Here is a 25,845-nt window from a genome sequence, read left to right on the forward strand (position 1 = left end):
TCTGAAAGCTCACGGCAGGCAGAGGTAGAAGCTGAGCAATTGTCACAGCAGATAAATGAGTAAAAGCACACACACAGCATGTGTGCACACACACACAACAATGCACACATAACCCGTGCACACACACACAGCACACGTGTGCTGCACCCACTGCAGCATGAGGTCCCTTAGGCACTGGCAGCAGAGCTGCTGTCCAGTGACCATTTCCTGTCTCTTTTCCGCTAGCTGGAGTTCCACATGAAGGACAAGAGGGAGGACATCCACATCCGCTGGTCGTTGGTGGACATGCCAGATACAGCCCTGCAGATCTGGCCCCGTGCCCCGGGTGAGGTGGGTTGGTTCTGTGATCCTTGCCTGGGTGTGCGAGACCTGTGTGCCAGAGACAGACATTCAGCCTCTTCCCTTCTCCCCCAGGCTGGCCTGGGGTACCTGAGAGAGGTCATCCCCAAGGACACAGCATTCATGGACTTGGTGCCCAGCTCTCCCCGAAGCAGCACCTGGAGTTACCTGGCTGCTTCTGAAGCTCAGCAAACCTGACCCCAAACTGGCTGCAGGCTTCAGGGGCTGAGGGTGTTATGCAGTCAAGTGTCGCTGGCTGAGACCCCGGGGTCAGGTGATGGGAGGTCCCTGGTCACCCTTGTCATGGCGAAGACACCTCATGGAGGTCAGGCAGGGTCCCAAGGCTGCTGTCTGAGGAGCAAGCGTACTCCTAAAATCCCCTTGTGGGGTCCCAGGACTTGGAGGTCAGAACCCGGGGCCCGGGGGGGCTCGAGGTGGCGGGAAGTTCGTGTAGGGCCTTAGAGCACAGGTTCGGCCTCAGGGGTCCCTTCTGGTGGCTGCACGTTGCCTGGTCATTTTGCTCTGTGAGGCCATGGTGGACTCCACAGAAGGGCACAGTTGGCGGTGGGGAATATAATGAAATGTTGATAACTTTGGGGCCCTCCGCGCCCCACTGTAAGGACGGGGCCACCTTGTCTGCTGGCCTTGTGTCCTGAGCTAACTCCTCGGAGGTGCACACAGCAGAGTTGCTCTCTCACCCTGGCAGGTTTTGCTTCCATGAAGTGCGGGAGTTAAGATTCCCCCATGTACCCTGTTCAGTCCCATCTCCCCTCACCTTTTCCTGTGTGTCTGTTTGGCCTGTAGTCTGCACAGAGCAGCTGAACGCTGGGCCCTCCCTCCTGCCATTCGCAGCAGACCTTGCGGAGGTCAGGCCCTGTACATGCTGGGCTGACCCACATCCCACCTCCTGTTTTTTGAGACGGGGTCTTGCTAAGTTTGCTCAGCCTGGTCTCACACTTGGAATCCTCTGGCCTCAGCTGCCCAGTAGCTGGTACCCAGAACCTAGTGCCCAGCTTAGCCCTGGGGAGACTCACTTTAACCCTCTGTGCAGCCCCAGCCCATCAGGACTGAAACTCTCGCCTGGGGAGTCAGCTGGGCAGCATAGCAGCCCCGCACACCCAGCAGCCGGAAGCAGTGTCTGCCACCTCTGTTTCTAAGGTCTGGAGTCAGCACAGGGCATGTGGCTGTCACCAAGGCCTGGGCCGGCTCTGTTCCTTCTGGTACCAGGGGTGACAGAGCTCTCTGGGATACCTTTCCTGAAGTGCTGGTCCTGCCCCTAACACCAGCACATGGTTTTGGACCTCCCCCCCCCCAGGATTTCACTCTGTAGCCCAGGCTGGCCTTAAACTTATAGCAATCCTCCTGCCTCAGCCTCCCAGGCTGCTGGGATTCCAGGTGTGCCCGACCATGCCCGGTTTTCTTTCTTTCTTTCTTTCTTTCTTTCTTTCTTTCTTTCTTTCTTTCTTTTTTTACAGTTTTCTGGGGGGAATTCAGATTTCAAGACAGGTTTCTGCCAGTGACTTTGGCAGCCCTCACCTGGAGGCCCTTCTGACCTCAGTGACACCAGGCCCTCCACAAACACAGGCCCGCATTCCACGAGGCTGGGTCTACTCTCCTGGGCTGCCAGTCCTGGCCCTGCTTGCTTCTCTTCTCAGGCTGCCTGGTCCTTCCTGGTTCTTTGCAGTCCTTACACACTTTGTTGTTTTCAGAAGTCGCAGCTTCCAAGTGAGAAACCTGCATGTGTGTGATTTGAGGACACTGAGAGGGAAATGTGGGGACCTTAGTGTAGTCTTTGTTCCTACTGGCCCTTCAGTGTGGAACTTCATATCTGTTTATGGTTACTCACTTATTTTTAGTGACAAATGTATGTGACTCCCCCATACACAGTGGGGACTGAGCCTGGGGTCTTTGCAGGGAGGGCCACCCTTCCCCCGCCCAGCCCCTTTCTGGTACTTTCCCACTTGAGGATAGCGTCTTGCTAAGTAGTTCAGGAATCAGGCTGCCTCAGCCTCCCAGGGTGCTGGGACCACAGTGTGCACCGCTTGACCCAGTGGTTTCTAAAGTCAGTAGGTGCCCAGCTGCGGGCAGGAGGTGCTCTGTCCAACCTGGCCAGGGTCCCTGGGACAGCAGTGCAGCTCTGGCATCGGGGTGGCTTCCTTCAGGCCGGGGGCCGAGGGAGCCTTGAAGTGCGGTCAGGTAGCCTGGGCGTGGGTGGCTGGTGACTGATGACCCCTGCCTCGCACAGGAGCTGATGGTGGCGCAAGAGGCCGCGTGCGATGCGCTCCGGGACGTGCTTAGGCGCCTGGCGGGCCCCGCGGCGCCGGCCGTGGTCCTGAGCACCAGGCCCGCCGGCCAGCAGGAGGCGCAGGTGAGCAGCGGCCGGGGCTTGGGACGGGGCGGTCAGCGCGGCTGCGCGGGGCTGCTCCCCGTCGGGTCCGCGGGACCTTCGGTTCCCACAGCAGCGCGCACCCTCGCGTGACCCGCGTGTGCCCAGAGTCCAACGTGCGCACCCTCCGCGAGATCCAAATGCCCCCCGAGTACTAAAGTCCTTTCGACGATCTCCACCCGCTTCCTGCAAAACCGTCTTCCGAGAAACTGGTCCCCGGTGCAGAAAAGGTTGGGGACCCGGCATAAGCGACCCAGGCGCCCTCGCCGGGTGAATCTGCCCGGTCGGAGGTAACAAGCGCTGGTGCTTGGAGTCCCTGGCTTTTCTGTGTGCAGCGCGGGGGCGCAGTTGGAGCCTCTCCCCCACCCCAGGTGAGGCTCCCTGACCCGTGAAGCACAGGCTCTGGGCTTTTGGGCTTGGCCAGGGCGGTGCCACCAGATTGGAGAGGACTCATCGAAGATAAATGCGGATGTCAAAGAGTGAGGAGGTTCACACGTAGTGTAGCTTTAAATCTGTCACTCAGAAAATAAAAGGGCCCAAACCAGCACAGAGGCAGTGCCATCTGTAATAAACCTGCCCTTCTCTCCCTGCATGCCAGGGCGTGCAGCCCACGGGGATGAAAGGAGGCTTCTTTAGCTGAAGGCATTGGCTCCTGTGACCTTGGGCCCTGATACAGCTGGTTTCAGTCCCAGACTGAGGCCCGGGCGCTAGAGAGGCACTGGGTGACTCTGTCCCTTCCTGGCCTTCCCACCCTGGGCGCCCCACTGGGAAGCCCCTGGCTCAGAGCAGCGTCTGCTAGACAGAGCCACACAGAGCAGAGGTGTCCCTGCCTCGTTAGTGAGGCTCCAGTTGGGCAGATAGAGGCCCGAAGGTCCCCTGTTGGTGGCAAGAGAACAAGGCAGAGGCTGGCTTGGGACACACTGGCCCATGAGGGGTCCAGAGTTGGGCGACTGCTGACAGCAGCCCCCTCTGTCTCTCTGAGGACAGGACATGGACGAGGCAAGTCCCAGCTGTGCTCACCAGGCACACTTGCAGCCCTTACTGGATGCCGGGCTCTGCCTGGAGGTGGGGTGTCCTGCAGCCCGCACAGGAGGCCTTGCCACCTCAAGCGACTATCCTGAGTCAGAGTGCAGCTCACATCCATCCTGGTGTCCACCCAAAGGTTGCTGCCCGGTGCACACCTCACATGCTGGCTGTTTGGGGGCGCAGCTCCCCGGGGGCACAGGGTGAGAGCCCTGGTGCCCTGCCCACCAGGAGAGGAGCCGCATGCTGGCCAAGGCCACAGCCAGTTCCCCTCCCATACTGGGTTGATGGCTCCTCCAGTCCGCGGCCTCCCCACACCGTCCCTCCTCGCTTCTATCTCCACAGAGTCTGCCTCGTGCCCCGCCCGCGCAGGACTGCTGCCCCCCCAAGCCGCCTCGGGCGCACGAGCTGCGGCTGCAGGTGAAGAACATCCGCGCCTCACTGCTTAGCCACGTGAGGACCTCAGGTGGGTGCTGCCCTGGGACGGGGAACCCAGCCCCCACCTCCACTGGAAACCAGGCACCTGCAGTGCGCAGTGGTGATGGGACCTTGGTGGGGGGGCAGTGCACAGGGCAGGGACAGGGACTCTGCCCAGCCTCTGCCCAGGACTGCAACTGGCCCCGACATCCCCAAAGGGCCTCCACGTGTGCCCATGCAAAGGAGTAGATGTGTGTGAGGTGACAGCCCACACCCGGGCCTGCTCTGATGCCTGCACATTGCACATGTGTGTGCAAATGTGACACATGTCCCATAAACTCTCGTCTTGGTGGCGGCCAGCTCCTCCTTTCTAGCTGAGTGTCTCCTCCTGTGCCTCCTCTTCTTCCTTTCTCTTAATTCCCTCCTGGCCCCACTCTGTGAAGAGGCCCTGGGCAGTGTGCACTCTGCCTTGTCGTCCCCCCCCAACGTGTTGACCACGGCCAGGCATCAGGGCCACGGGCTCCCTGGAGACACTGGCACTGTGCACCGTGGCTACTGCCCCAGGACAGGCACGTGGACCTGTCTGAGGACCCCAGGGCCGCCTGTCTCTATTTTCCTCTGGACCCAACCGTACAAAGGCCAGTCCAACTCCCAGGCTTTCAAGGCCCTCTCCGTGGGTGAGTCTTTGAGTGGCAGTGTGAGCGTGGCCCTTCAGGCCCTCACTGTGTGACTGCTGAGCAGGCTGCCTGCAGGCACTGTCTGTGCCAGGGTGACCCCTGTCCAGGTCTCCGGGTCCCAGTGTGCAGGCGACTGTGGAAGTTGGGGGTGACGTGGCCCGGGAGACGTCCTTGTGGTTTCTGAGATTTGGTGTCGCAGGGGCAGCATTGTCTTGAAGCTGGAACAGCTGTGAGCTGCCTGCCTGTTGCCCACACCTGCTGCCCGAAGGGACTTTGAGTCCGGTCAGGCACAAAGGCCCGGACAGCTGTGGCAGAAGGGAAAAGTTCTCTGTGAGGTGATGGGGGTGTCACACAGTGGTGCTGCTTTCTGGGCACGGTCCCCAGCTGGATGTCCCTCCTACGGTACAGGCTGGTGCAGTGGCAGGGCCACTTGGGGTCAGTGCAGGGCTTTGGCTGGCAGGCAGGGAGAACTCCTGCAGCCTGAGAAGTTGGTGCTTTGCGCCTTTCTGTCCATGGCAAATGAAGGCAAGGAAGGGCTCTCGGGAGCGGGACTTGCACTCTGCCTGGGCTTTGAGCAGCGACGCTGAAGGTGACTGCAGTCAAAGCGGGCAGCCAGAGGCTCCCTGTGCTTGCAGGTGGCCCTGGCCCTGTGTGCACCGCGCGGCTGAACGACCCTGCCCAAGGCTTCGCCAGCTCCCCATCGAGGACCAGTGCTGACCTCTCCTGGGAGGAAGAATTCACCTTGTGAGTACGTCCCAGCAGTTCCAGCCAGGTTTCCCCAGCCAGGTCTGTGCAGGACAGCCATAGCCCTGTTACTGTGCCGCACCGCTTAAGCGGAACATTACCTTAGAGGAAGCAAAGCGTCCTGGCAGCTGGAAGGTGTTGTAAGCTAGGCAGGATTCTCTCTCTGGCAGCCTAGCTTCCGTCCCCTCCTCTTGTCCTGTGGTGACAGGAGGGAGAGGTCTGGGGTCCCTCCTCCCCCTAGAAGCTCAGTCACCCAAAGGAACTGCCAACCGCTGCCGAAATCCTACAGAGTAAAGGGGGAGATGGGAACCACTGACACATAGTGGCCGTCTGAGCCCTAAGGAAATGACCCCGAGAGAAGGCCGGGCAGCTCCGAGGTCACGTGGGCGCTCTCCTAGTGAGGACGTGGACAGAGGACATCTGCTATCTCCCACACGTGACAACCAGTGTCCATGCCTCATTTTTAGAAACATAATGGGGACAAAATTGACGGACGTTTCTTTGATAAGACTTACGGAGCCGGGCATGGGGGTGCACGCCTGTGATCCCAGCACTTGGGAGCCTGAGGCAGGAGGATCACTGCAAATTTGAGGCCAGCCTGGGTTACCAAGTGAGCTCAAGGCCAGCCTGGACTGCATAGCGAGACCTCATCTCAGAAAGACAATAAGTAAATAAATCAATAAGATTTTTGAAACACACTGAGAACCGGAAGCCCGGGGCAGAGAGAGAAGGAGCCCACTGTTTTGTCCTCTTGTGGTTACATAAGAAAGAAGGCGAGGAATGAATGCCAGAAATGACGGGTGAAGTCCTTCTCTCTCAGAGGGGATTTTATTGCCTATCTGGAACACTCGAGGCGGTCAGCGGAAACCATAGCAGAGCCAGGCGGGAAACAAGTCCTGTCAGATGGTCAAATAGCAACAGCAGTACAGTCCGGTAGCTGACCCCCACCCCGCTTTGGGATGCCCAGACAGTGGAGTTATAAAAGCCGGGGAAAGACAGTGTCAGGGAGCTGTGAATCTCAGCACCAGTGAAACCGGGAACGCTGCTGTGGAAGCCTGGGCAGTCTTGAAGGCAGGGATTAGAGGTGGCCGTGAGCACCTGGCAGGAAGCTCCGTTTCGACCCAGGTGAGGTGATGTAGACTCCAGGGCTGGCAGCTGCATCACCCCTGTGCCTCGAGGCTGGCGATGCCACTATGCCCGGAGCTTCCCTTTGGCCGGCCCAGGACTGGGAAAAACCTAGAAATCCAGAAACCAACCCGAGACCAGGGGCTGGCAATCTCATGATGCCGAACTATGAAGCCCTGGACCCTCCTGGAGGTGGGACTTCCCTGCAGGCCTCTCTGGCCGCTAAGTGGATAGAGCTACCCGGAAGGACCAGAAGGCATCATTAGATAATCAGGGTAGCCACCCCCACAGGTGGCCTTTAGATTTAAGTGAATAAAAGTTACACATGGCAAAACCCAGTCCTGATGGGCATGCTGGCTGCATCTCTGGGGCCCCGCGGCTGCGGAGTGGACAGCTACGCCCTGTCACCAGCAGCCAGCATCACAGCAGGTGAGTTCTGGCACCAGCACTGGAAGGCTGCTCACCAGGGAGTTGGTGACCTTCTGGGTGATGCCGTCATAGGCCCCCCCCTGCCCTTGTTTTTGGTAATATGTCTCCACCAGTGTCTTCGCTGTGGACAAGCAGAAGCACACAGGCTGTGGTTTGAAAACGCAGTGGATGTCTAGAAGTTTTTTAAAAGTGCATTTCAGTAAAAGACACAGTGCTGTGACTCCCCTCAAAGTCTGTCCCTTTGCTCTGAGCACACCGGTCCATTGTCCCCACCACCTTCTGCAGCAGCTCTGGAGTCCTCTTTCCTGAGGGTCTTGAAGCCGTGCTCTCCTGGTTGCCTTGAAGTCCTCAGCGGGTTCAAAACGTCTCCCTTTCCCGGTGACTTTGACTTTGGGAAGGACCGCAAGTCCCACAGTGCCAGATCTGGTGACTAAGGCGGAGCAAGACAGGGTGGCGTGTTTTTAGGAGCTGCCTTTCCACTGGATGGCGCTGGGCACAGCAGGCACTGTCTTTTGGACCACGCCTCATAAAAATCCTCAGGAAGGAGCTCCAGAGTTGCTGCGGGCAGCAGCCAGGGCGATGGGTGTGCATGTTCTAAGCTCGGAGGAGGACTGTGAGGGATTCATGGCGCCGCCCCTGTTACTGTCCTACACCCTTGAGGTGCATTTGGATCCCGGAGTGTCTCAAAGGAACCCACAGCCCTCGAGTCCGGTCTCATGGCTCTGTCCTCTTCACAGTGAGCTCAACGCCAGGTCCCGGGAGCTGCACCTGCTGATCAAGGAGGAGGGACGGCCCTCGGAAGGTGGGTGGGGAGCCATGGGGGGCCACCCTGCAGGGAGCTCAGGGAGCAGGCCAGGGTAGGGGACAGAGCAGATGCCCCCTTCTCCGAGCCACAGCACCCAGCCTGAGGACGCCTGGGTCCCAAGCCATTTTCGTGATTAACAGCGTCACAGGCTGTGGAGAAGGCTGATCTGATGTTTTTTTTAATACCCTAAGAGCTTTCATTCACCAGGTCTTGCTTAGGCAGGCAGTTCCAGGCGCTTGCGAACTCGCCTCGATTTTCAATTTTTAATTTCAGTAAAAGCACAGAATAAAAAAATGTACCATCCTGCCCGAGCCCGAGTGCCCAGCTCAGTGACGTTCTGCACCTGGCTGGGGCCACCCTTCCCCACAAACCTAGCTCTGCTTCCCAGAGTGGGGCTCTGTCCTCGGCCCCTGCCGTGTCCCCTGTCCTCGACCCCTGCCGTGCCCCACACCACCACTCCCCACCCAGCACCAGCCTCTGCGCTCTCCGCTGCCTTTGCTCTGCAGATAAGCTGGTGCGGCTGCTGCTGACCACATGACTCAGAACCCAAAATTCAAGGTCAGCGCTGTGGTGAACTGGAGCTTGAGCCCGTGCCCGAAGGAGTCAAGAGTTTGTTTTTTTGTTTTTGAGACAAGGTCTGGCTGTGTAGCCCAGGTTGGCCTCTAACTTATGGCAAGCCTCCTGCCTCAGCCTCCTGTGGACATAGGCCTGGCTGTAGTTTCAATATTTATGAGACTTATTTTTATTTTCATTTTTTGCCATGCTGGAGGTGGAGCCCAGGGCCTCACACATGCTAGGCAAGTGCTGTGCCACTGAGTTGCACTCAGGGTCATGATTTGCAGGGGAAATGCCACCCAGCTTACCCTGCCATCTCGGCAAGTCTTAGGTGACCTCCAGGGGTCAAGAGACACTTCTTTCTCCAGCTAGTCAGGTCCTAGTTATCAGCAGGAACCCCAATGTAGTATCCTTGATTCTGCAGCTGTGAGATGATGGGGTTGGTCAAGAGGAAAAGACTAACACATCCCAAGACTGTGCCAGGGATGCCCCAGGTGGGGCCACAGTTAAGTAGATAGGAGCTCAATCCTCATCTCCTTGGCCCATTCCAGATGATCCTGGAGGGACCTGTAAGAGCCAGATGTACAAAAGCAGGGCAAAGGACTGGATGTGGTGGCAAATGCCTGTAATCTCAGCACTGGGAGGCTGAGGCAGAAGGATCGCTTGAGTTTGAGGCCAGCCTGGGCTACAAAGTGAGCTCAAGGCCTGACCGAACTGCATAGAAATCCTGTCTCAGAAAGACCAAAAAAAAAAAAAAAAAAAAAAAACAAAAAAAAAAACGCATGATAAAGAACACCCTGTGACCCATGCCGGCACCCACACACCTTCAGTGTTTGCCCCATTCCCTGAGCCTGTTCCCACACTCAGTCAGGTGTGCCCTCTCTGTCTCCCTCCCCCAGATACTCTTCCCCCTTCATAGACACACACGCACACGCCATTTAGGGAGACTGCAATATGTGGCCCTTCCCATCTGTCTTCTCCAGTGTCTGTTTCCTGAGAATAAAATTGTCCTTTTAAAGCATTATTTGTTGTTTGAGACAGGCCCTGCTATGCAGTTGAGACTGGCCTTGAACTTGCAGGGATCTTCCTGCCTCAGTTTCCTGAGTGTGGTTTCCTGATCGACAGTGCTCTGCTGTCCATCTGGTTTTCATGAGTGGACACAGGGCCTCTGGCTGTCCCCGTGCGGGGCTGTCTGCTGTCTGACCATCCCTGCAGCCTGTCCTTGTCTTTGGTGACTCTCAGCTCGTGGGGTCCCCTTCTGCCCCCCAGGGTGTGCCCTGGAGCCCCTGACATCATCAGCGACACCTGGTCTTCTCATCCTTAGGGTCCCTGGCGGTAGCGGTTGTTCCACTGGACTTGTTTAGGAAGCAGCCCTCCGGACCACGGAGTTTCACGCTGACCAGCGCTCCGGGCCCGGGCAGCATGGTGCTGGGCTCAGTCACTGCAGAGGTACAGTTTGGTCCCCTCCATCCTGCCCGCCAGGCTCTGTGGCCTCAGTGTGATGTGCACATCTACCCAGCAGGGGGGGCTGTTCTGGCCTGCACCTGGAGACAGGATCGGGTTCTCCTGGCTCGGCCTGGGGTGGCCTGGGACTGCTGAGCTGCTCTGGGGTACCACACTGCACACCCAGCCCAGTGCATGATCTCCAGCATGATGCCCACAGCCACATGAGCCCGTGTTTTGGCCAGGATTCTGTGACAGTTGGCAAATCCATGTGCACTGGGAAATGAAGTGGCCCAGGGTACAGAAAGGGTGTGCCGTGCCATCAAGCACTCCCTCCCCAGAAAGCTGTGTCTGTGCTGAACCCTGATATTCCTCTTGCTATTGTTCCCAAACCACACCAGAACACAGTGGTCCATGTAGCACTCACATGGTTCCGTGTGAGAAGTGACCTAGAGATGATTTGAAGTCCAGGAGGGGCCAGGCAGGTTTGCCACTCCAGGGGTCCCTGTCTCTTGGAGGCTGAATCAGGAGGGCCCCAAGCTGAAAGGCGCCTTGGGCCCCAGCACGAGTTTAAGGGCATGAAGGAGGCTGTGCCCAAACAGTTCCCGGTTTATGAGGACTTTGCTACTGCTGGGGGGGGGGCGTGTCCCGGAACCCAGGGACTGGGGCGACTGGGGCACCAGGGGTGAGCATACTCAGAGCCGCTGACCGCCCCCCACAGTTCTCTTACATAGAACCTGGAGAGCCCAGAGCCCCACCGGCCCCGCTGCCCGCTCCAGCTGCCACGGTAGAAAAGGATCGCACTGTGATGCCCTGCGGCACTGTGGTCACCACCGTCACTGCCGTGAAGACCAAGCCTCGAGTGGACGCGGGGAGGGCGTCAGGTGAGCTGTGGGGCCTGCTGGACTTCAGTGAGGGGCCTGGGGGCGGGCCAGGGTCCTTTAGCATCTGTAGGAGACACTGGAAGGGGGAATGACTGACCCTGGCTTGCAGTGTATTCAGAGCCAGTGCGGCCAGCTGCTTCTGAACTAAGTTAAATGCTCCAGCTCCTGCTCGGCGACACCAGGCAGCCTGTGTAGACTTTCCCGGGTTGAAAGTCACCTGGCAGAGCGCGTGGTGGCGCACTCTTATAAGACCAGCACTTGGGAGACTGAGGCAGGAAAATTGTCAAGATTTCCAGGCCAGGCTGGACTACATAGTGAGACTTGGCCTCAAAGCACCAAACCAAACCAAAACCAAAGCCCTAAATCAGGAAGCCCTGGCCTTTACTAGGCCCTTCGAGCACCAGGCTGTGTCCTTTTCCGGAGCCTGGTGGAGCAGCCTGGCTGCCATGGTAACCAAGTCTGTCCCTGGCAGAGTCTCCTGTGAGGACGCCCGTCAAGGTGAAAGTTATCGAGAAGGACATCTCTGTGCAGGCCATTGCGTGCCATGGTGCAACCGTCAGCAAAACGCTGTCCTCTTCCGACACAGGTAGGGGAGAGCCTGGGCTGCAGTCTCCGCCCGTCCTCGCAGGTCGGAAATCTCCCTTGCCTGGAATATGGCTCCTTTTGGGGGAAAGGTTTTGATTTTTAACAATTGGTGGAGCCAGGTGTGGCAGCATCAGCCTGACATCCCAGCACTTGGAAGGCTGAAGCAGGAGGATCTCCACAAATTTGGCTCCAGTTTGGGCTACGCAGTGAGTTCAAGGCCAGTCTGAACTACATAGTGAGACCCTGTCTCAAAGATCCAAAACCGTAAAAGGCGCTCTCTGCATCCTCAAGCAGATCTGTTGGGCAGAGCCAAGCCCACACCCAGAGGAAAAATGCCGGCGTCAGGCAGGCACACACTGAGGCTGGGGGTGTGGGTTTCATGGTCTCGGGATCCCCTTAGAAGGATGATGTGGGCTGTCTGTGTTTGCACCGCTTTTCATTTACCTGGTGTCCCTTTCCTGGTGGCCAGGGTGCCTCTTAGTGGCTACGGACAGACAGACTCATGTGCTTCAAGTGCGCACCATGCAGTGGGCAGTGGTGCTGTCAGGGCGGCAGTCTGCCGCCCCAGAGAAACGAACAGCCCGGTCTGGACCGTGTACCTTGTAGACCCTCAGGATGTCCAGGGGCGAGCCAGTGAGGGCGGAAAGGAGCTGCCTGGCTGAGGAGGTGGAGGGGGTTCCTAGCCTGGTAATATCAGCGTGGCCTGGATTTGCTGCTTTTCAAAGCTGCAGCTCCCAGCCTCCTGGCTCCGCCTTTCTTTTCCCGACTCTGCACCTCTCTCTCCGCACCTCCCCTGGAAAAGCCTTTAGCAGAGCAGCAGTGGCTGCAGTGTGCCCAGTCAGACACCTAGCGGTGCCTCAGCTTTGCTGTCCCCAGGCTGCAGGCTGTCGCCCCCTCTCTTCTTTGAGCGGGGGTTGGAAGCAGGTTCCCCTGGGCAGCCGGTTCTGGCCCTGAGCTTGCTCTGTAGCCCAGGCTGGCCCTGACCTCGAGATCCACCTGCCTCAGTGCCCTGTGCTGGGATTACAGGCATGGCCGCCACCCTGGCTCTATGAAACACTGAGCCTTGTTAACCCCACGCTGCCTCCCTTCCCCCGCAGAACTGTTGGTGCTGAATGGATCCGACCCGGTGGCCGAAGTCGCCATCCGCCAGCTCAGTGAGTCCTCGAAGCTGAAGCTCAAGTCGCCCCGGAAGAAGAGTACGATCATCATTTCAGGGGTCTCCAAGGTGCGCCAGGCGGGGGGCCCCCTTGGGGACAGGGTCCTCCTCTGCGGAGGTGGCAGGGTACAGAAAGCCCCCGGTGCGAATGTCCGGCAGTGTCCCCCCGAGGGATGGGGGGGTGGTTGGCAGGTTTCTGCAAGGGGTTAGGTGCTCTGGGAGTGGGCAGCTGGGGGAAACAGACATGACATGGGCTTTTCCTGTGTCACCCGCCCCCGGCCCCCCAGTTCTGGGGAACTTTCGGTTTCTGAACATATTACTGTCCTCCAGAAGGCTTCCACCTTTTGTGGCTACACAGTGAGCTCAAGGCCATTCTGGACTGCACAGCAAGTCCTAACCGAAACACACACGAGCCCTGGGGGTGTTGCAGATCAATGCCTGGCTTCCCTGGCACTCACTGGCTCTCCCCACAGACCTCCCTCTCTCAGGACCATGACGCTGCCCTCATGTTAGACTACGCAGCTTCCATGGACAGTGCCCCCCAGCAGAACGCCCTGGCCCCTGTTGTGGCCACCGCCCCAGTCACCCTGGAGGCAGCTGCACCCTCTGCCCCGCCTGCTGAGCATGAGCCAGCCCTTGAGCCCGCCGCGCCTGAGCACCTGGAGCCTGAGCTGGACCCTTGGGATGTGCACAAGGAGGCAGCGGCAGCGTGGAGCCGGCCATGCCTGCTGGAGCCCGATGGGGACGAGCTGTCTGAGAGCTCCCTGAGTGCCGGGGAGCTGGGCGCCCCCAAGAAGCGGAAAGGTAAAGCTATATGCTTGGCCCATGGTGTCCACGCCCTCTCCTGTCTGCTGCACTACGCCTGACATGGTCATCAGCAGACGGGTGCCCCCAGGCAGCGGGCAGGTCTCTGCAGAGCCAGGCGCCTCTGTCCCCCTGTCCAGCCAGCAGGATCATGGGCTGGAACATGGTGCTCCAGAGGCAGGCAATTCCCGTGGGGACTCAGGGAGGCTGTGGGTTCTGGGGGTGTCCAGCACTGCCCCTCAGCCCCCACGTGCAGCCTGACAAGGCAAGTCCCCAGCTTCCAACTTGCCCACCCGAGCAGACACACCAAGCCTCAGTTTCCCCTCCTTACAGGAGGACCATGGCCTCCAAGGGTCCCCTGCCACCCAGCCGCTTCCCACTCTGCCTCCTCCCAGTGGCAGGCTCTCAGCAGGACCTAGGCCAAGTGGTAACACCCAGCACCTGGCAGGCTGCTCCCTTTATTTGTCCTGACCGGGTCTGGGGACAGCCTGGGGTCACAGATGCTGGCCCCTGGTGTGGAGAGGCCAGCAGTGCTGCTGAAGGACCCACAGGGCACAGGGCAGCCTCCTGAGCACCAGTGAGCAGTCCCACTGAAACTGAGAGCCTGCCTTGGGGAGTCCAGTCTGGCCTGGGCCACCTTGGGTTTTGATGTTTTTATTTCTTGCTTTGCTGAGCCAAGGTCTCACTTTGTAGCCCAGGCTGGCCTTGTACTCACAGCGATCCTCCTGCCTCAGCCTCCTGATTGCTGGGGTTACAGGCGTGTGCCCCACGTCCAGCTTCCCACCCCAGTTTTGCTGCTTTTGCATGTTCCACGCCCCGCCAGAGCCAAGGCCACAGGGATGGGGGGAGTTAAAAGAAACAGGAGGAGGCCAGGGGGCAGTGGGGTGGGGAGGAGGATATCCAGCCCCTTGCCCACTTGCCTTTCCTTGGCTTGCAGACTTAGCTCCCATGGCCTTGCTCCTGGCACCCCCTGGGCGGCGGGTCCTGTGTAGCCACCCAGGCCTGTTACAGTAGAGGGTGTGACACCCTGGTTTCCCTTCCGGGCCCAGTTGGCTCCTTTCTCTGGCCTCCCGTTCCAGGCCTCCACTCCTGCTTGTCCCTCCCATCACAAGCCAGTGGGCAGTACCCTTTGGGTTCGGGGTGCCAGGGCTGCTGGTGAAGAGCTGCTGGCCCCCGATATCTGTTTCCTGCTCCCTGGACGTTGTCACCCCTGGGTGCTGCTGCCTCAACCCTTGGTGCTCCCCAAGGTGGTGTTCAGCCCCAGGTTTTAAATGTTTTCATTCCCAGCTGGGCATTGTGGTGCATATCCGTAATTCTAGTGCTGGAGAGGCTGAGGCAGGAAGATTGCCACGGTTTAAGGCCAGCCTGGGCCACACAGTGAGGTCACCATCAGCTGTACTGCAGAACTGTCCACAAAAATCTTGTTTCTCATTCCAGTTTTTTCAAGAGCTTTGTACTTAGCCTAAGACCTCTGCGCTGAAGTTGCCAAATACTTCTCATTTTGTCCCAAAATTTTCAAAACGAGCTGCACTGGGAAGGCTCTGTGAAGGCTATATTCCTCTAAACTTACTTTTCCTGCTGTACAAATGCTTGTATCTCCTGGGGTGATGAGGAGTCACCGGACACCGTGCATTTGGAATTTTCTTGGAAATTCACGTATCGTGATACCCAGCATGGGAATGCCACTCCCACACCGGGGTTAACTTTTCAACAAATATCAGTAGACAGGCCCAGCAGTGTGAGGCGACACAGTCAGTGAGTCTGAGGTGAGACAGGGTCTCGATGTGCAATTCAGGCCGGCATTCCGCTCTGAGCAATCCCCCTGCCTCAGCCTCCCCATATGGGCTCATGGGTGTGCACTGCCACACCAGGAAGGTGCATTTTGTACCAAGAGCACTGAGAGATTTGGAGGGGGGGACTGGAGAGTAAAGAACCTCGCCAGTGTCCTGCACGGTGACTCTGAGGATGTGTGTGTGTGTGCATGTGTGCAGTGCGTGTGTGCATGCATCTGTGCGTGTGCATTGTGTCTGTGTGTGCATGCATGTGCGTGCACATGTACATGTGTGGGTACATGTGTACATGCGTGTGTGCACGCTTGCAGTCATGACATCAGTGCTTCCAGACTCTCACTCTCTCTCGTTCTGGTTTTGTCCTTGCACTGCGCCCATTCCCTTTACCCTAAGAGGATCACTCTGCAGACCAGAGTTAATTCCTGCGCAGTAAGTGACTTCTGCCCTGGTTGCTTCCGCGTTGCCGCGCTGTGGGGAACCCGCTGTGAGCTGTGCCTCTGCCCCTTCCCCAGTCTCCAACCCCAAGGCTCCCTCCTCCCCTGCTCCTAGGTCTGCCTGGCCTAGTGCTTTCACCTGCCCAGGGAGGGCGCTGTCCCTGCTGCCTGCAGACAGAGCGACCTTGCAGAGCAGGGAGCTGCAGTTTTCAGGTCGCTTCTGAGCAGTGTCCCTACCAACAGGATTTATATATATATATATATATATATTTTGAGATAGGGTCTAACTGTGTAGCCCAGGCTGGCCTGGAGCTCAGGAGGATGCTCCTGTCTCAGCCTCCTGAGTGCTGGGGTCATAGGCGAACACTATAGTGCCCCACCCACGGGATTTTAGGGTGGATTCTCCCATTATGTTGAATATTAGTCAGTATAGACACCAATAGGAATTGATTTGGAAATGGAAATGATTTGGAAGTCCTAACATGTAATGTTAGGACTGTAATTTAAAATAACTTCTTTAATTCCTTCATGTATTTGTTTAGACTTCAGCTGCCTTACGATATTTGAAAGGGCTGGGTGTGGTGGTCCACCTAGAATCCCAGCACTGGGGAAGCTAAGGCAGGAACATTGCCGAGAGTTTGAGACCAGCCTGGGCTGCACAGTGAGATGACTCGGTCTCAAAAAAATTCAGGGAAAGACTTTTTCTCCTTCCCTCTGGGTCACTTGGCTGGAGTTTCCTCCGGCTCCTGCTTCCCGTTTGTCATCTTAGCTGTGGGGTGTGTGGGGCGAAGTGTGGTGGTGCTGTCTGTGGCTGGCGTTGTGGCCCTTTTAGCAGTTGTTAAACTCCTTGCTTCCTGCATGAGGACTGTGCAGGCAGGTGTGGCCAGGGTCAGATCCAGGAGTCAGGGTTTCCACCCCTCACTGTCGGGAAGGCTCTGTCCTTCACCCTAGAACCCGGGACAGGCGAATGTAAGCCGTCCTCACCCCTCTGGTGCTAGGACACCCTTGCTTCTGTCTGTCTCCTTCCATCCTGGTCTCCCTTCCGGGCAGTGAGTGACCCAGAGTGCACCTTCTATTTTGTTTTGGTTTGTTCTGAGTCAGGGTCTCACTATACAGCCAGGCTGGCTGTGAGCTCACCAGGATCCTCCTGTCTCAGCCTCTTGTGTGCTAGGCTCACAGGTAACACTAGGCCAGGGTCCAAATTGCATTTGAAGGGACCCTGGAGGCCGAGGCTGTGGGTGGGTTGCACTTTTGCTCCTGCCCAGAATGCAGCGCCAGGTTGCAGGCGGTGACTGTGCCTCAGCTGCCAGTGCCAGGGGCATGAACCACCATACCAGTTGGAGGTGGCAGGTGCTGGGAGTGGCCACAGATGGCACCGAGTTTCCCAGAGACCAGAGCCTCCGGAGAGGCCAGCGGAGCTGCAGGGTCCTGGGCATGGAGCAGGGCTACAGCTGAGAACTGCACACAGTGGGCAGGTTGAGACCAGAAGCTCCAGTGCTAGGCAGGGGCTGGGATGTCGCTCACCCCATGCAGACCAGGATGGGCCAACCCCCGGCACCCAGGAAAGTTCTCTGAGAACTGTCCATGTCGCTCCTTGTGATTGGTGGCTGTGGTTGGTGACCTGGCCGCTGCCCCCAGGTGCTTTTGCATCACTGGCCCTTCGACTCCCACTCTGGGTATCCCCTCTCCTGCAGATAAATGCCCCAGCCTACTGCCTTCATCCTGCCTGGGGTGCCCTCTCAGGGCCTGTGAGGCACAGTCTCTGCTCCATAGCCCGGTACCCTTGGCAGGCCCTGCCTCACCCAGTGCAAATGCACCCTGAGGGCAGAGCACCCAGCCAAAATCTGCTCCACCCTGGCCTGGGTCCCCCTGGAGGCCACTATGGGTTACACTCTCCAGTTGCTCCCCTCACTGGCCCGGCCGGGGATCCCCCAGAACTGTCACAGAACATGAGGAGCCAAATGCTTTAAAGAGCAGAGATCCGGCCAGGCTGGGTGGCTTGCACCTGCAGTCCCCACACTCAGAGGCTGCGACGGGAGGGTTGAGTTTAGTGAGCCCCATCTCAGAACAGAATTTCTTAAAAAAGGAGCGGATGGTAGCTCAGTCTTGTGGGCCCACAGCCTCAGGCTTGGTGTCTGTGGTCACAGGGTCCTCCTGCCCTCTTCCCCCAGCATCTATCTGACCTGGTCCCCCCTTTTATAAGGGCCTGGGCCTCAGTGTGTGCACTTCGGGGACAGTGAGGCCCTGAACCTAGTCCCTGCAATTGCTCAGGCTCTGCTCAGCCCCTCACACAGGCCCTGTACTGGGATGCATGGGACAGACTCCCAGGCCACCTCTAGGTTTGACACTGGGTTTGGCCTTGGCCAGGCTGCTCTGTCCCCTCTGTGCCTCTGTTTCCCCTGGGGAGGAGGGGTCCTCCTTCCCTGCTTCTGCTGCTGGCGAGGCAGCCCAGTATCTTAGGCTCACAGGGACCCCCAGGCCTCCCTCCACCAAACTTGGACTCTGATGGGCCTCAGAGCCTCCTCCAAACTGGGGGTCCTGTGACTGGAGCCCTCATCCCTGGGTCTCACAAGTCATGTGACACATGGGGATCCATACAGCGTCCCCACTGCTCCTCTGCCAGCCTTGTCACTGTCGAGGACCCTCGGCCGTCCTCAGCAGGCTGGTGATATTTATAATTGGCTGCCTTTCAGGGACATGAATAAGCCCAGGAACTAATGTGTGTGCCCCACGCTGGTACACGCCAGGCCTGCGGGTGGGACCCGAGCCGTTTCCACATCCATACCCTCCCTTTCCATTCTTTTTGAGGTCTCCAGAGCTGGCCTTGAACTTACTATGTAGCCCAGGCTGGCCTTGATCTCACAGTGATCCTCCTGCCTTGGGCTCCTGCATGCTAGGGTCATAGGCTTGTGCATGTGATTCTCACTGTTGACCAGATTAAATTCATCCTGGAACTCTGGCTTCTCCATGTCAGCCAGTAGGACAAGGACATTCACCCCTAACGCCAAGTCCCACAGTGAACTCTTTACCTGTAGCAGGTGCAGGTCACGCAGCACACCCTGGGTGCCTGACGCTAGCCCCCATCTTTGAGAGCTCCCCCCCCTTTCCTTCCATGGCGCAGCTGAATGTTTGCATGGAAGGATGAGTTACCAGGTAGGAGGTGAATCTCTCAGCTCCCTAGCAGGCTTCACTGTCCCCGAATCATTAGTGCACTGCACAAACAGTGATGGATCTTACAGGCTGGCCCCAAGGTCTCCCTGATGGTGGGGACTGGAATGCTAGGCCCATTTATGGGCCCCGAAGCTCAGACCCCACCGTGAAAGAACCGCTGCTGGGTTTTGTTTTGTTTTGTTTTTGATTGAAGGTCCCTTTACATAGTTCAGGCTACCATGGTGGTGCCCACCTGTAATCCCAGCACTTGGGAGACTGAGGCAGGAAGTCTGCGGCCAGCCTGGGCTGCACAGTGAGTTCAGGATGGCCTCTTTTCGGACTGGGATTACAAGTGTGCACTGCCCACCTGGCCATTGCTGTGGCAGTGTTCCATATTCTGTTCCACATTCTACCAGCTGATAAGGTACACAGATAAACCATACAAAATCAGGGTTTTTCCTTCTATTTCTCTTATTTCCCTCTCTGGCTCACTTCCTCCATCTCTCTTTCCCTCCTTTCCTTCCATCCTGCAGTGTGGGGATTGAACCCAGGGCCTCTTGCATACAAGGCGGGCACTGGTGCCCATGCTGTGCCCTAGCCCCAAGCTGAGGTTTCGCAATTGACAGTGATCAGGTCACACACTTTCGTGCACAGAGTCAGACCTGGAATTATGTTAAAAAGTCTCAGTCCCAAAACAACGTGTCACTTACGCTTCCTGAGAAAGCAGCACATTGTTCTCGGGCCCCTCGGTTGGCTTGGGGTGCAGGGCCTGGGCAGGAAGGGGCAGCCTTGCGGGTATCTGCCTGCGGGAAGGCTTTCTGCCCCTGCCTGGGGTCCCGCCCAGAGCTGGCTTCCGCTTCCTCCCACCGGGTGCTTCCTTCTTCCCAGCGCCCGGGTGGGCTGACCGCCCTGCGCCTTCTTGCAGGAGGAATCCTCAGGAAAGGGGCGAAGCTCTTCTTCCGCCGCCGGCACCAGCAGAAGGACCCGGGCATGAGCCAGTCCCACAACGACCTGCTGTTCCTGCAGCAGCCGGAGGGGGCGCGCAGGAAGACCAGGACGCTCGGCCGCATCCTGAACAAGAAGCTGTTGCCCTGGCAGCGGGGCAGGAACGCGGTGAACGGGGTGCCCGGGGAGCCCTGCACGTAGCCCGCGTGGCCACCTCCTTCCTCAGGAAGCCGTAGGACGGGGACCTCGATGCACCCAGGACTGCGTGGCGCCAGCTGCTGCCCAGCCCGTCTTCCTAGCTTGGCTTCTTCTGGCGGGGAAAAGCAGCCCGCATTTCCAGCCAGGAGCTTTGCCCAAAGAGGGCTGATGAGCCCAGTTGGCGCCCGGTGCCCCCTAGCCCCGGCCTGGGAGCTACTCAGGCTCTTCTGGAAGGAGGGAATAATGGGGTTTGTTGGACCGAGGAGGGGTGGGGCTGGCAGAACCCACTCTGCCCACCACAAGGTATGGGGTCCACGCCTGACAGTATTCCTGTGCTGTCCCGTGCACCGGACTCACCCTCCGCTAGAATTAAAACAGGCACCTGGCTCAGAGGACAGGGAGGTGGCGGGATTTTGATAAACATGAATTACGATAGGAATGAAATGTAGGCAGCCTTTGCCTACGACGTTAGCCATAGAATCTGCACACGTGTGCAAACCCCACGTACGCCCTATGCATATTTCACTCAACACTTCCACGTTTACCTGAGCTTACTTGCAGGTGGAGTGCTTGCAGGCCGCCATGGTTCTCACACTTTCCTGTCACGCTGAGCTCAGGATGCCCACACGACAGGAAGTCAGGGGCAGTGAGAACCCGGTCACCAGACTCCCACGCATGGATTTTGCCATATGTGCCCCTGGGGCTGTGTTGGAAATGACCTCAGGAAAGCAGGTGTAATACCAAACTGCAGACTGGCAGGAACTTTAGAGGGCACTCCAGCATCCAGCTCTGAACACTGCCCTCTCCACACCCCCCCCCCGCATATTTTGGGGTGTCCTTAAGCGGACCCATGGTTTTGTGTCCTGTAACGTCAGACCTCTCTCCCCATCAAAGACGCTGGTGCTCCCCGGCCCTGAATGGGCGAGCACTTTGCCCTGGGCCCCGTGATGGTCTGCAGCATGGGGGGACAAGTGTGTTATGGAGCGACTGTTCCCAATGATGGTGGTACCTCCCCGGATTCAGCCTCACTGAGCCAGAGAAGGCTGGTGTGGAAACCCAGCCCTAAGCACCAGGGTGAAAAGCAGTGCCTCTTGAGAATCCCCAAGCCAGGCATCAGCTGGGTAGAAACCCGGGGCAGAGCCCGAGCCCTACCATTTTTTTTTTTTTCTTTCCTGCTTTTGAGGGAGAAAGTGAAATACACTAGAAATTTCACTTTCAAATTCATGGTAAGCAGTACTTAGGTGTTTGGGAGATATCAGGTGACTTCGAGATGACTTTGCACCACTGTTTTTAAAAAGGTTCTGTTCTGAAGTTCAGCACTGTAATGTTCCAAACCCACCACGTCAACAAGTCAGTCCCCAGTGTGAGTGATTGCTGCTGGTCTCTGGGGAGTGGAGGTTCCTTACTCTTTTGGTGAACTTGAAATATTAGGCTGTTGTGTGCTGGGCAGAACTTGTGATGTACAACAAACTCTGTTTTTCCTTTTCTTCTTTTTCTGTACTGGGATTGAACCCACAGCCTTGCACATGCTAGGCAAGTGCCCTACCTCTGAGCTACACTCTCAGCCCTTTTAAAAAAATTCATTTGAGGCAGGGTGGGTGTTAAGTTTTCCGGCTGTGAACCTGGCAGTCCTCCTGCTTCAGTCTCCTGAATAGTGGGGGTTAGTACTGGTGTATGCCATCTCACTGAGCTCACAAGGCATACTCCTGAGAGGGTATGGTATGCTGGAACTGAGGACCCTGATCAGAACTTAGTACAGATGGAGCACCCCTTACCCAAAATGCCGAGGGGCCAGAAGGGTTTCAAATTTCAAAGTTTTTCTAATTTTGGAGTATGTGATTAGACTTTCCCAATCTGAAAACCCAGAGTGCTCAAAATCTGAGACCAAGTGCCCCAATCCTCAGAAGGCTTCAGACTTTGCATTAGGCAGGCCCTGCAGATAGTGTCAACGGTTTGGTTTTGAAATTCCAGTGGATCAGTGTTTGCCATCTGAATCTTAGGTTACCCTCCTCAAACAGAAGAAACTGTAACCGTCCTGTTCCCCAGTGAGCCTCACACGCCTCTCCCCCTCTTTATGTTCCTGTCTGGTGGCCTGTGTGCCCTCCAGCAGGTGGCCTTTCCTGTGACAGAAAACACTGTGGCAGAGGGTGACAGGGACCCAGGAGACAGCAGGTGACCTCAGGCTGTCCAACACAGTGAAGGCCCTCTTCCAGTGTTCCTTTGGGGCTGTGTTTTCATGGTGTAAGGCGTTTGTGTCACCAAAGGTAAAAGTGGGTTTAGGTGACCAAGCGTGTGCTAACAGTACAGGTGGGAGACTCACCAGCCACAAGCTTCAGTGGCTTCAGGGCTTTGGTGGGTATTTTTTGTTTGTTTTGTCTTGAAATACTTTTTTGCAGATGAAAATTTAAAAGCAATTACCCCTAAACCAGGAACACTGACAAGGCTTTGTGTCTCCAGAAACAGGTGGGGGGGCTGGTTGGGATGAGCCACCCACCTCCCAGCCTGCTTCCCTGGGACTTTCAAAGGTGTGTGTGTGTGTGTGTGTGTGTGTGTGTGTGTGTGTGTGTGTGCGCGTGCGCGCGTGCGCACACGCGCGTTTCCACGTAGCAATAGTTGGGACCTCTTGTTCTGATGGAAAACCTGCTGAGAGAAGGAGTCACTTGAGCACTTTATTTTAATCACGTTTCAAGTTTTAAGTCCAACACCAGCCCTGGATTCCTCGCCTCGGCTGCCTGGCTGGTCTCTGCCCATCCAGACTTACGGGGACTTGCAGACTTGAGATCAGGATTGTGTTCCTGAGCAGAAGGAGAGGGTCTGTGTCACTGCTGCCACTGGAAAGCAGGTGTTTTCTGGGCAACACACTGGAGAATTGGGGGCCTCAATCCTCAGCACGCGCACAGGTAGACAACGGAAGTCAGATCATGCGCTCTGGCAGGCGAGACACAGGTCTCAGGGTCAGTGCGAAGCCGGATGCCAGGCAGTCTCCACTGCCCAGAGCCGCAGGGCTCTCTTCACATCCTAGACCACGGCCCAAGGTCCCCAAGGCTATCTTCGGTACCACACTGAAAGAAGATGCAGGTTCAGGCTGGCGCGGTGTGGCATGTGGGCATTGGACTTGTGGCGACGGCTGTGGCCTCAGCAGCACTTTAGACACAGGTGCCAACCCCACTGGGGGACACCTGGCTGCAGCAGGAGTGGTCGTTGGAAGAAATAAATGTGCACATGGAACATGGCTGGCGTGGTTTGTGCCGAGCCCTGTGTGCTCTGGGAGTCCCTCGGGGAACAGGGTCTCTGGGTTAGGGTCTCTCTTTGCTCTTGCATGGGGCTCATGACATAGACAGCAGACCTACAAGAAGGGCAGGTGGGGAACCACTGTCTTTTCAGCCTTAGCTGTCAGCAGAACCCTTCCCTTCTACATCTTTTCCATCACTAGGGACTGAATCTACAGCCTGTGAACTCAGCTACCTCCCCCACCCCCAGCAGGGTCTCGCTGTGTTGCCCAGGCTGGGCACAGTCCTCCTGCCTCTGGCTTCTGGAGTCCTCAGATGACAGCATGAGTTTAAATCATATATTTTTGGAGAACGAGATGGGCCCCCTCAAGGGGGCTGAACTGTGTCCTCTCATGCTAGGGACTCCAGGCTTTGGGTCCCCAGCAGCCGAGCCTGGCACAACTTTTGGGGGACACATTGGGAGAGTGAGGGACATGTGGGGTAGGATGAAGGCTACACGGTGGTGTGGCTCAGGCTACCACCTAGACAGGGACCCACCTGACCTGCAAGGGCACTGGGGCACAGGCAGGGATGTGGTCATCTCAAGGGCACCTGCTGTCCTGCCTGCCCTGGTGGGTGGCCTCAGTGGGAAGGAGCCAGCTCGGCCATGAGTGTGACAGTGCTCTGGGGTGGGGCCACAGGACCTGATAAACCTGTCCCCTCTGATCTGCTGAGTCCCTTCAGATGAACCCCGGCTCTTCCCAACCCTTCTCCCCCAGCTGGAGGAATCCACAGGGATCTACCTGAGTCAGGTGCAGAGACGAAGGACTAGCCTCACATGGTCATTTCTGAACTTTAAGGCTGCTAGCCGCAGGCAAGAATACTACAGAGTAACATTCCACATTTTGCACACAGTAGGAATTTATTTGCTGATAATCATCTCTTCTCTCTAGCTGTAGAATAGAAATTACATTTAAAAATTTAAAAGGTGGAGATGAGCAGAGAAGCGGCTAAGGGTATCTCTGAGGCTTTTTTTTTTCCTTCCCCAGACAGGGCTTCACTCTGAAGTTCAGACTGGCCTTGAACTCACCATGTAGCCCAGGCTGGCTTTGAACTTGAGGCAATTTGATGTTTTAAGCGTTACTTTTCCCCCTGGCATTAGAATTTGCAGTGTTAGAATTTGCAGTGTGAGCCTGCCTCCAACAGACAGTATTCTTTCCAGTCTTTATGGAGGGCTGTACTGAGTTCCCTGGGGCCTGGGGCAGCCAGGTGGCTATGAACACCAATCCAGGCCTGTACAGTGTGTAAGGACCTCCAGTGGCCTTGACTCCTGTGGTGACTGTCAACGTACCCTGCAAATTACTGGCTTGAGCTCAAGGGTACTTCTGGGTAGGGTGGGGCACCCGGCGGGGCATTTTGGGGTCTGAAACACCCGATCTGGAGAATGGCAGGGTGGTGCTGGAGACCTGCAGGGGCAGGGGGAAGGATCTGGGCAAAGACTGGCAACAAGAGATGGAGAGTGACAGGGCAGGCTGCAGGGACCACGCAAAGGGCAGGCAGGCTGGCCGGAGGTCCCGGGTCCCTGGCAGATCCTGGGGTGTTAAGAGAGGCCCCTGGGGGCACCCCCGGGCTGTCTGTTACCAACCTACACAAGTGTCCAACGGGGAAGTCCCTGCGTATGGGGACCCCGGGGTCCTGGCCTCGGGGTTTCGTGGAGGCCACCGCCACCCGAGTGGGGGCCTTGTCCCGCCGGCTGTGGACGAACGAGCGTTGCTCTGCTTTCTTCCAAACAACGCTGTAACCCTGGTCGCTGCTAATCTGGAAACAGACGAGGCCTCGGCCGCAGTTTTCTCGTCGCGGTAGGAGTCAGCGCTGTCCTCGGGGCTCCCGGTCCCAGCTTTCTCGGGGGTCTCCCCGCCGCTGCTCGTTTGCAACGCGCCCCCCCCCCGGCCGCATCACCACCGACTCCCAAGGCCCCGAGCAGCAGTGCCTGCCGCGGAGCCCGCGAGGCGGCAGCGGCGTGGACCCGGAGCCCCAGCCAGGCCGGGCGCCCCGCAGGCCGCGCCGCAGCGCCGCCTGCAGCGGGGACCCCGGAAGCCAACCGGCGTGACCCGCTCGGGAGCCCGGCAGGGCGGCGCCCACAGCCCGGACTGGCCGCCGAGACCGGGCCCCGCGACCCTGGCTGGCCGCGCCCGCGACGCCCCCGCCTCGGCCCAGCCCCGCTCCCCGCCGCCCCGGCCCGCACTACAACTCCCACGATGCCGCGCCGCCGCCCCGCGGCTTCCGGTGCTGCGCAGTTTCCGGAGCGGATCGCAACCCGGAGTCTGGATCCGGCCCGCTCGGCGCCGTCCTGCGCAGGTAGAGCCCCGGCCGCCGCCCCCGCCGCCCGCGCCGCGCCGCCGCCCCCGCCCGCCGCGCCCGCGCCCCGGCCCCGCCCGCCGCCCGCGCCCGCGCCCGCGCCCCGCTCCGGCCCCGCGCCGCCGGTTCTTTGTCACCGCGCGGCCGCGGGCGCCGGCGATCGGACTCAAAACCCGGCTGGATTTCCGGAGCCGCTCCGGGATCGCCCAGCGCGCCCGCGCCCGGCCCGCCCGCCGCCCTACTGCCCCGCCGGCCCCGCCGCGCCCACGCCCCGGCCACCACGCGCAGCGCCGGCCGGGATCGCGTCCAGGCCGCTGCCCACTCGGGCCCGACGCCCATCCCCTCCGCGGGTCCGGGCCCAGCACCCACGCCCACCGCCCACGCCGGGC

General features: G+C 58.2%; 2 protein-coding genes and 1 long non-coding RNA gene across 5 annotated transcripts in view; 2 read left to right on the top strand and 1 right to left on the bottom strand.

The window, feature by feature from the left end:
• Positions 1-23,117, top strand: part of C2cd2 (C2 calcium dependent domain containing 2) — a 43,268-nt gene extending 20,151 nt beyond the window's left edge. Inside the window, exons 4-15 of one of the 2 annotated variants that reach the window (XM_063224568.1) lie at positions 226-330; positions 2,585-2,707; positions 4,094-4,214; positions 5,478-5,586; positions 7,878-7,942; positions 9,825-9,949; positions 10,665-10,827; positions 11,300-11,413; positions 12,510-12,637; positions 13,042-13,372; positions 15,558-15,591; positions 19,672-23,117. In XM_063224568.1, the coding sequence (XP_063080638.1) occupies positions 226-330; positions 2,585-2,707; positions 4,094-4,214; positions 5,478-5,586; positions 7,878-7,942; positions 9,825-9,949; positions 10,665-10,827; positions 11,300-11,413; positions 12,510-12,637; positions 13,042-13,372; positions 15,558-15,591; positions 19,672-19,927 (1,674 nt within the window). In that variant the 3' untranslated portion in view covers positions 19,928-23,117. The remainder of the gene's footprint in view (positions 1-225; positions 331-2,584; positions 2,708-4,093; positions 4,215-5,477; positions 5,587-7,877; positions 7,943-9,824; positions 9,950-10,664; positions 10,828-11,299; positions 11,414-12,509; positions 12,638-13,041; positions 13,373-15,557; positions 15,592-19,671) is intronic. The other variant, XM_013146074.3, reaches the window with a different exon arrangement.
• LOC111755238 (uncharacterized) lies at positions 22,541-24,036 on the bottom strand. Its single transcript, XR_002789808.2, has 2 exons — positions 23,902-24,036; positions 22,541-23,235 (listed from the first exon to the last, which is right to left on the bottom strand). It is a non-coding gene; the product is annotated as an uncharacterized LOC111755238 (long non-coding RNA).
• A 1,301-nt stretch (positions 24,037-25,337) lies between these two features.
• The window catches only part of Prdm15 (PR/SET domain 15), a 39,896-nt gene continuing 39,388 nt past the window's right edge, over positions 25,338-25,845 (top strand). For both annotated transcript variants that reach the window (XM_063224565.1, XM_063224566.1), the window contains exon 1: positions 25,338-25,456. The gene's annotated coding sequence lies outside the window, so the exon portion shown is untranslated. The remainder of the gene's footprint in view (positions 25,457-25,845) is intronic.

Source organism: Cavia porcellus, unplaced genomic scaffold (genome assembly GCF_034190915.1).
Source record: "Cavia porcellus strain 051 isolate PalLab524CR breed Dunkin Hartley unplaced genomic scaffold, mCavPor4.1 scaffold_15, whole genome shotgun sequence".
Lineage (NCBI taxonomy): Eukaryota > Metazoa > Chordata > Mammalia > Rodentia > Caviidae > Cavia > Cavia porcellus.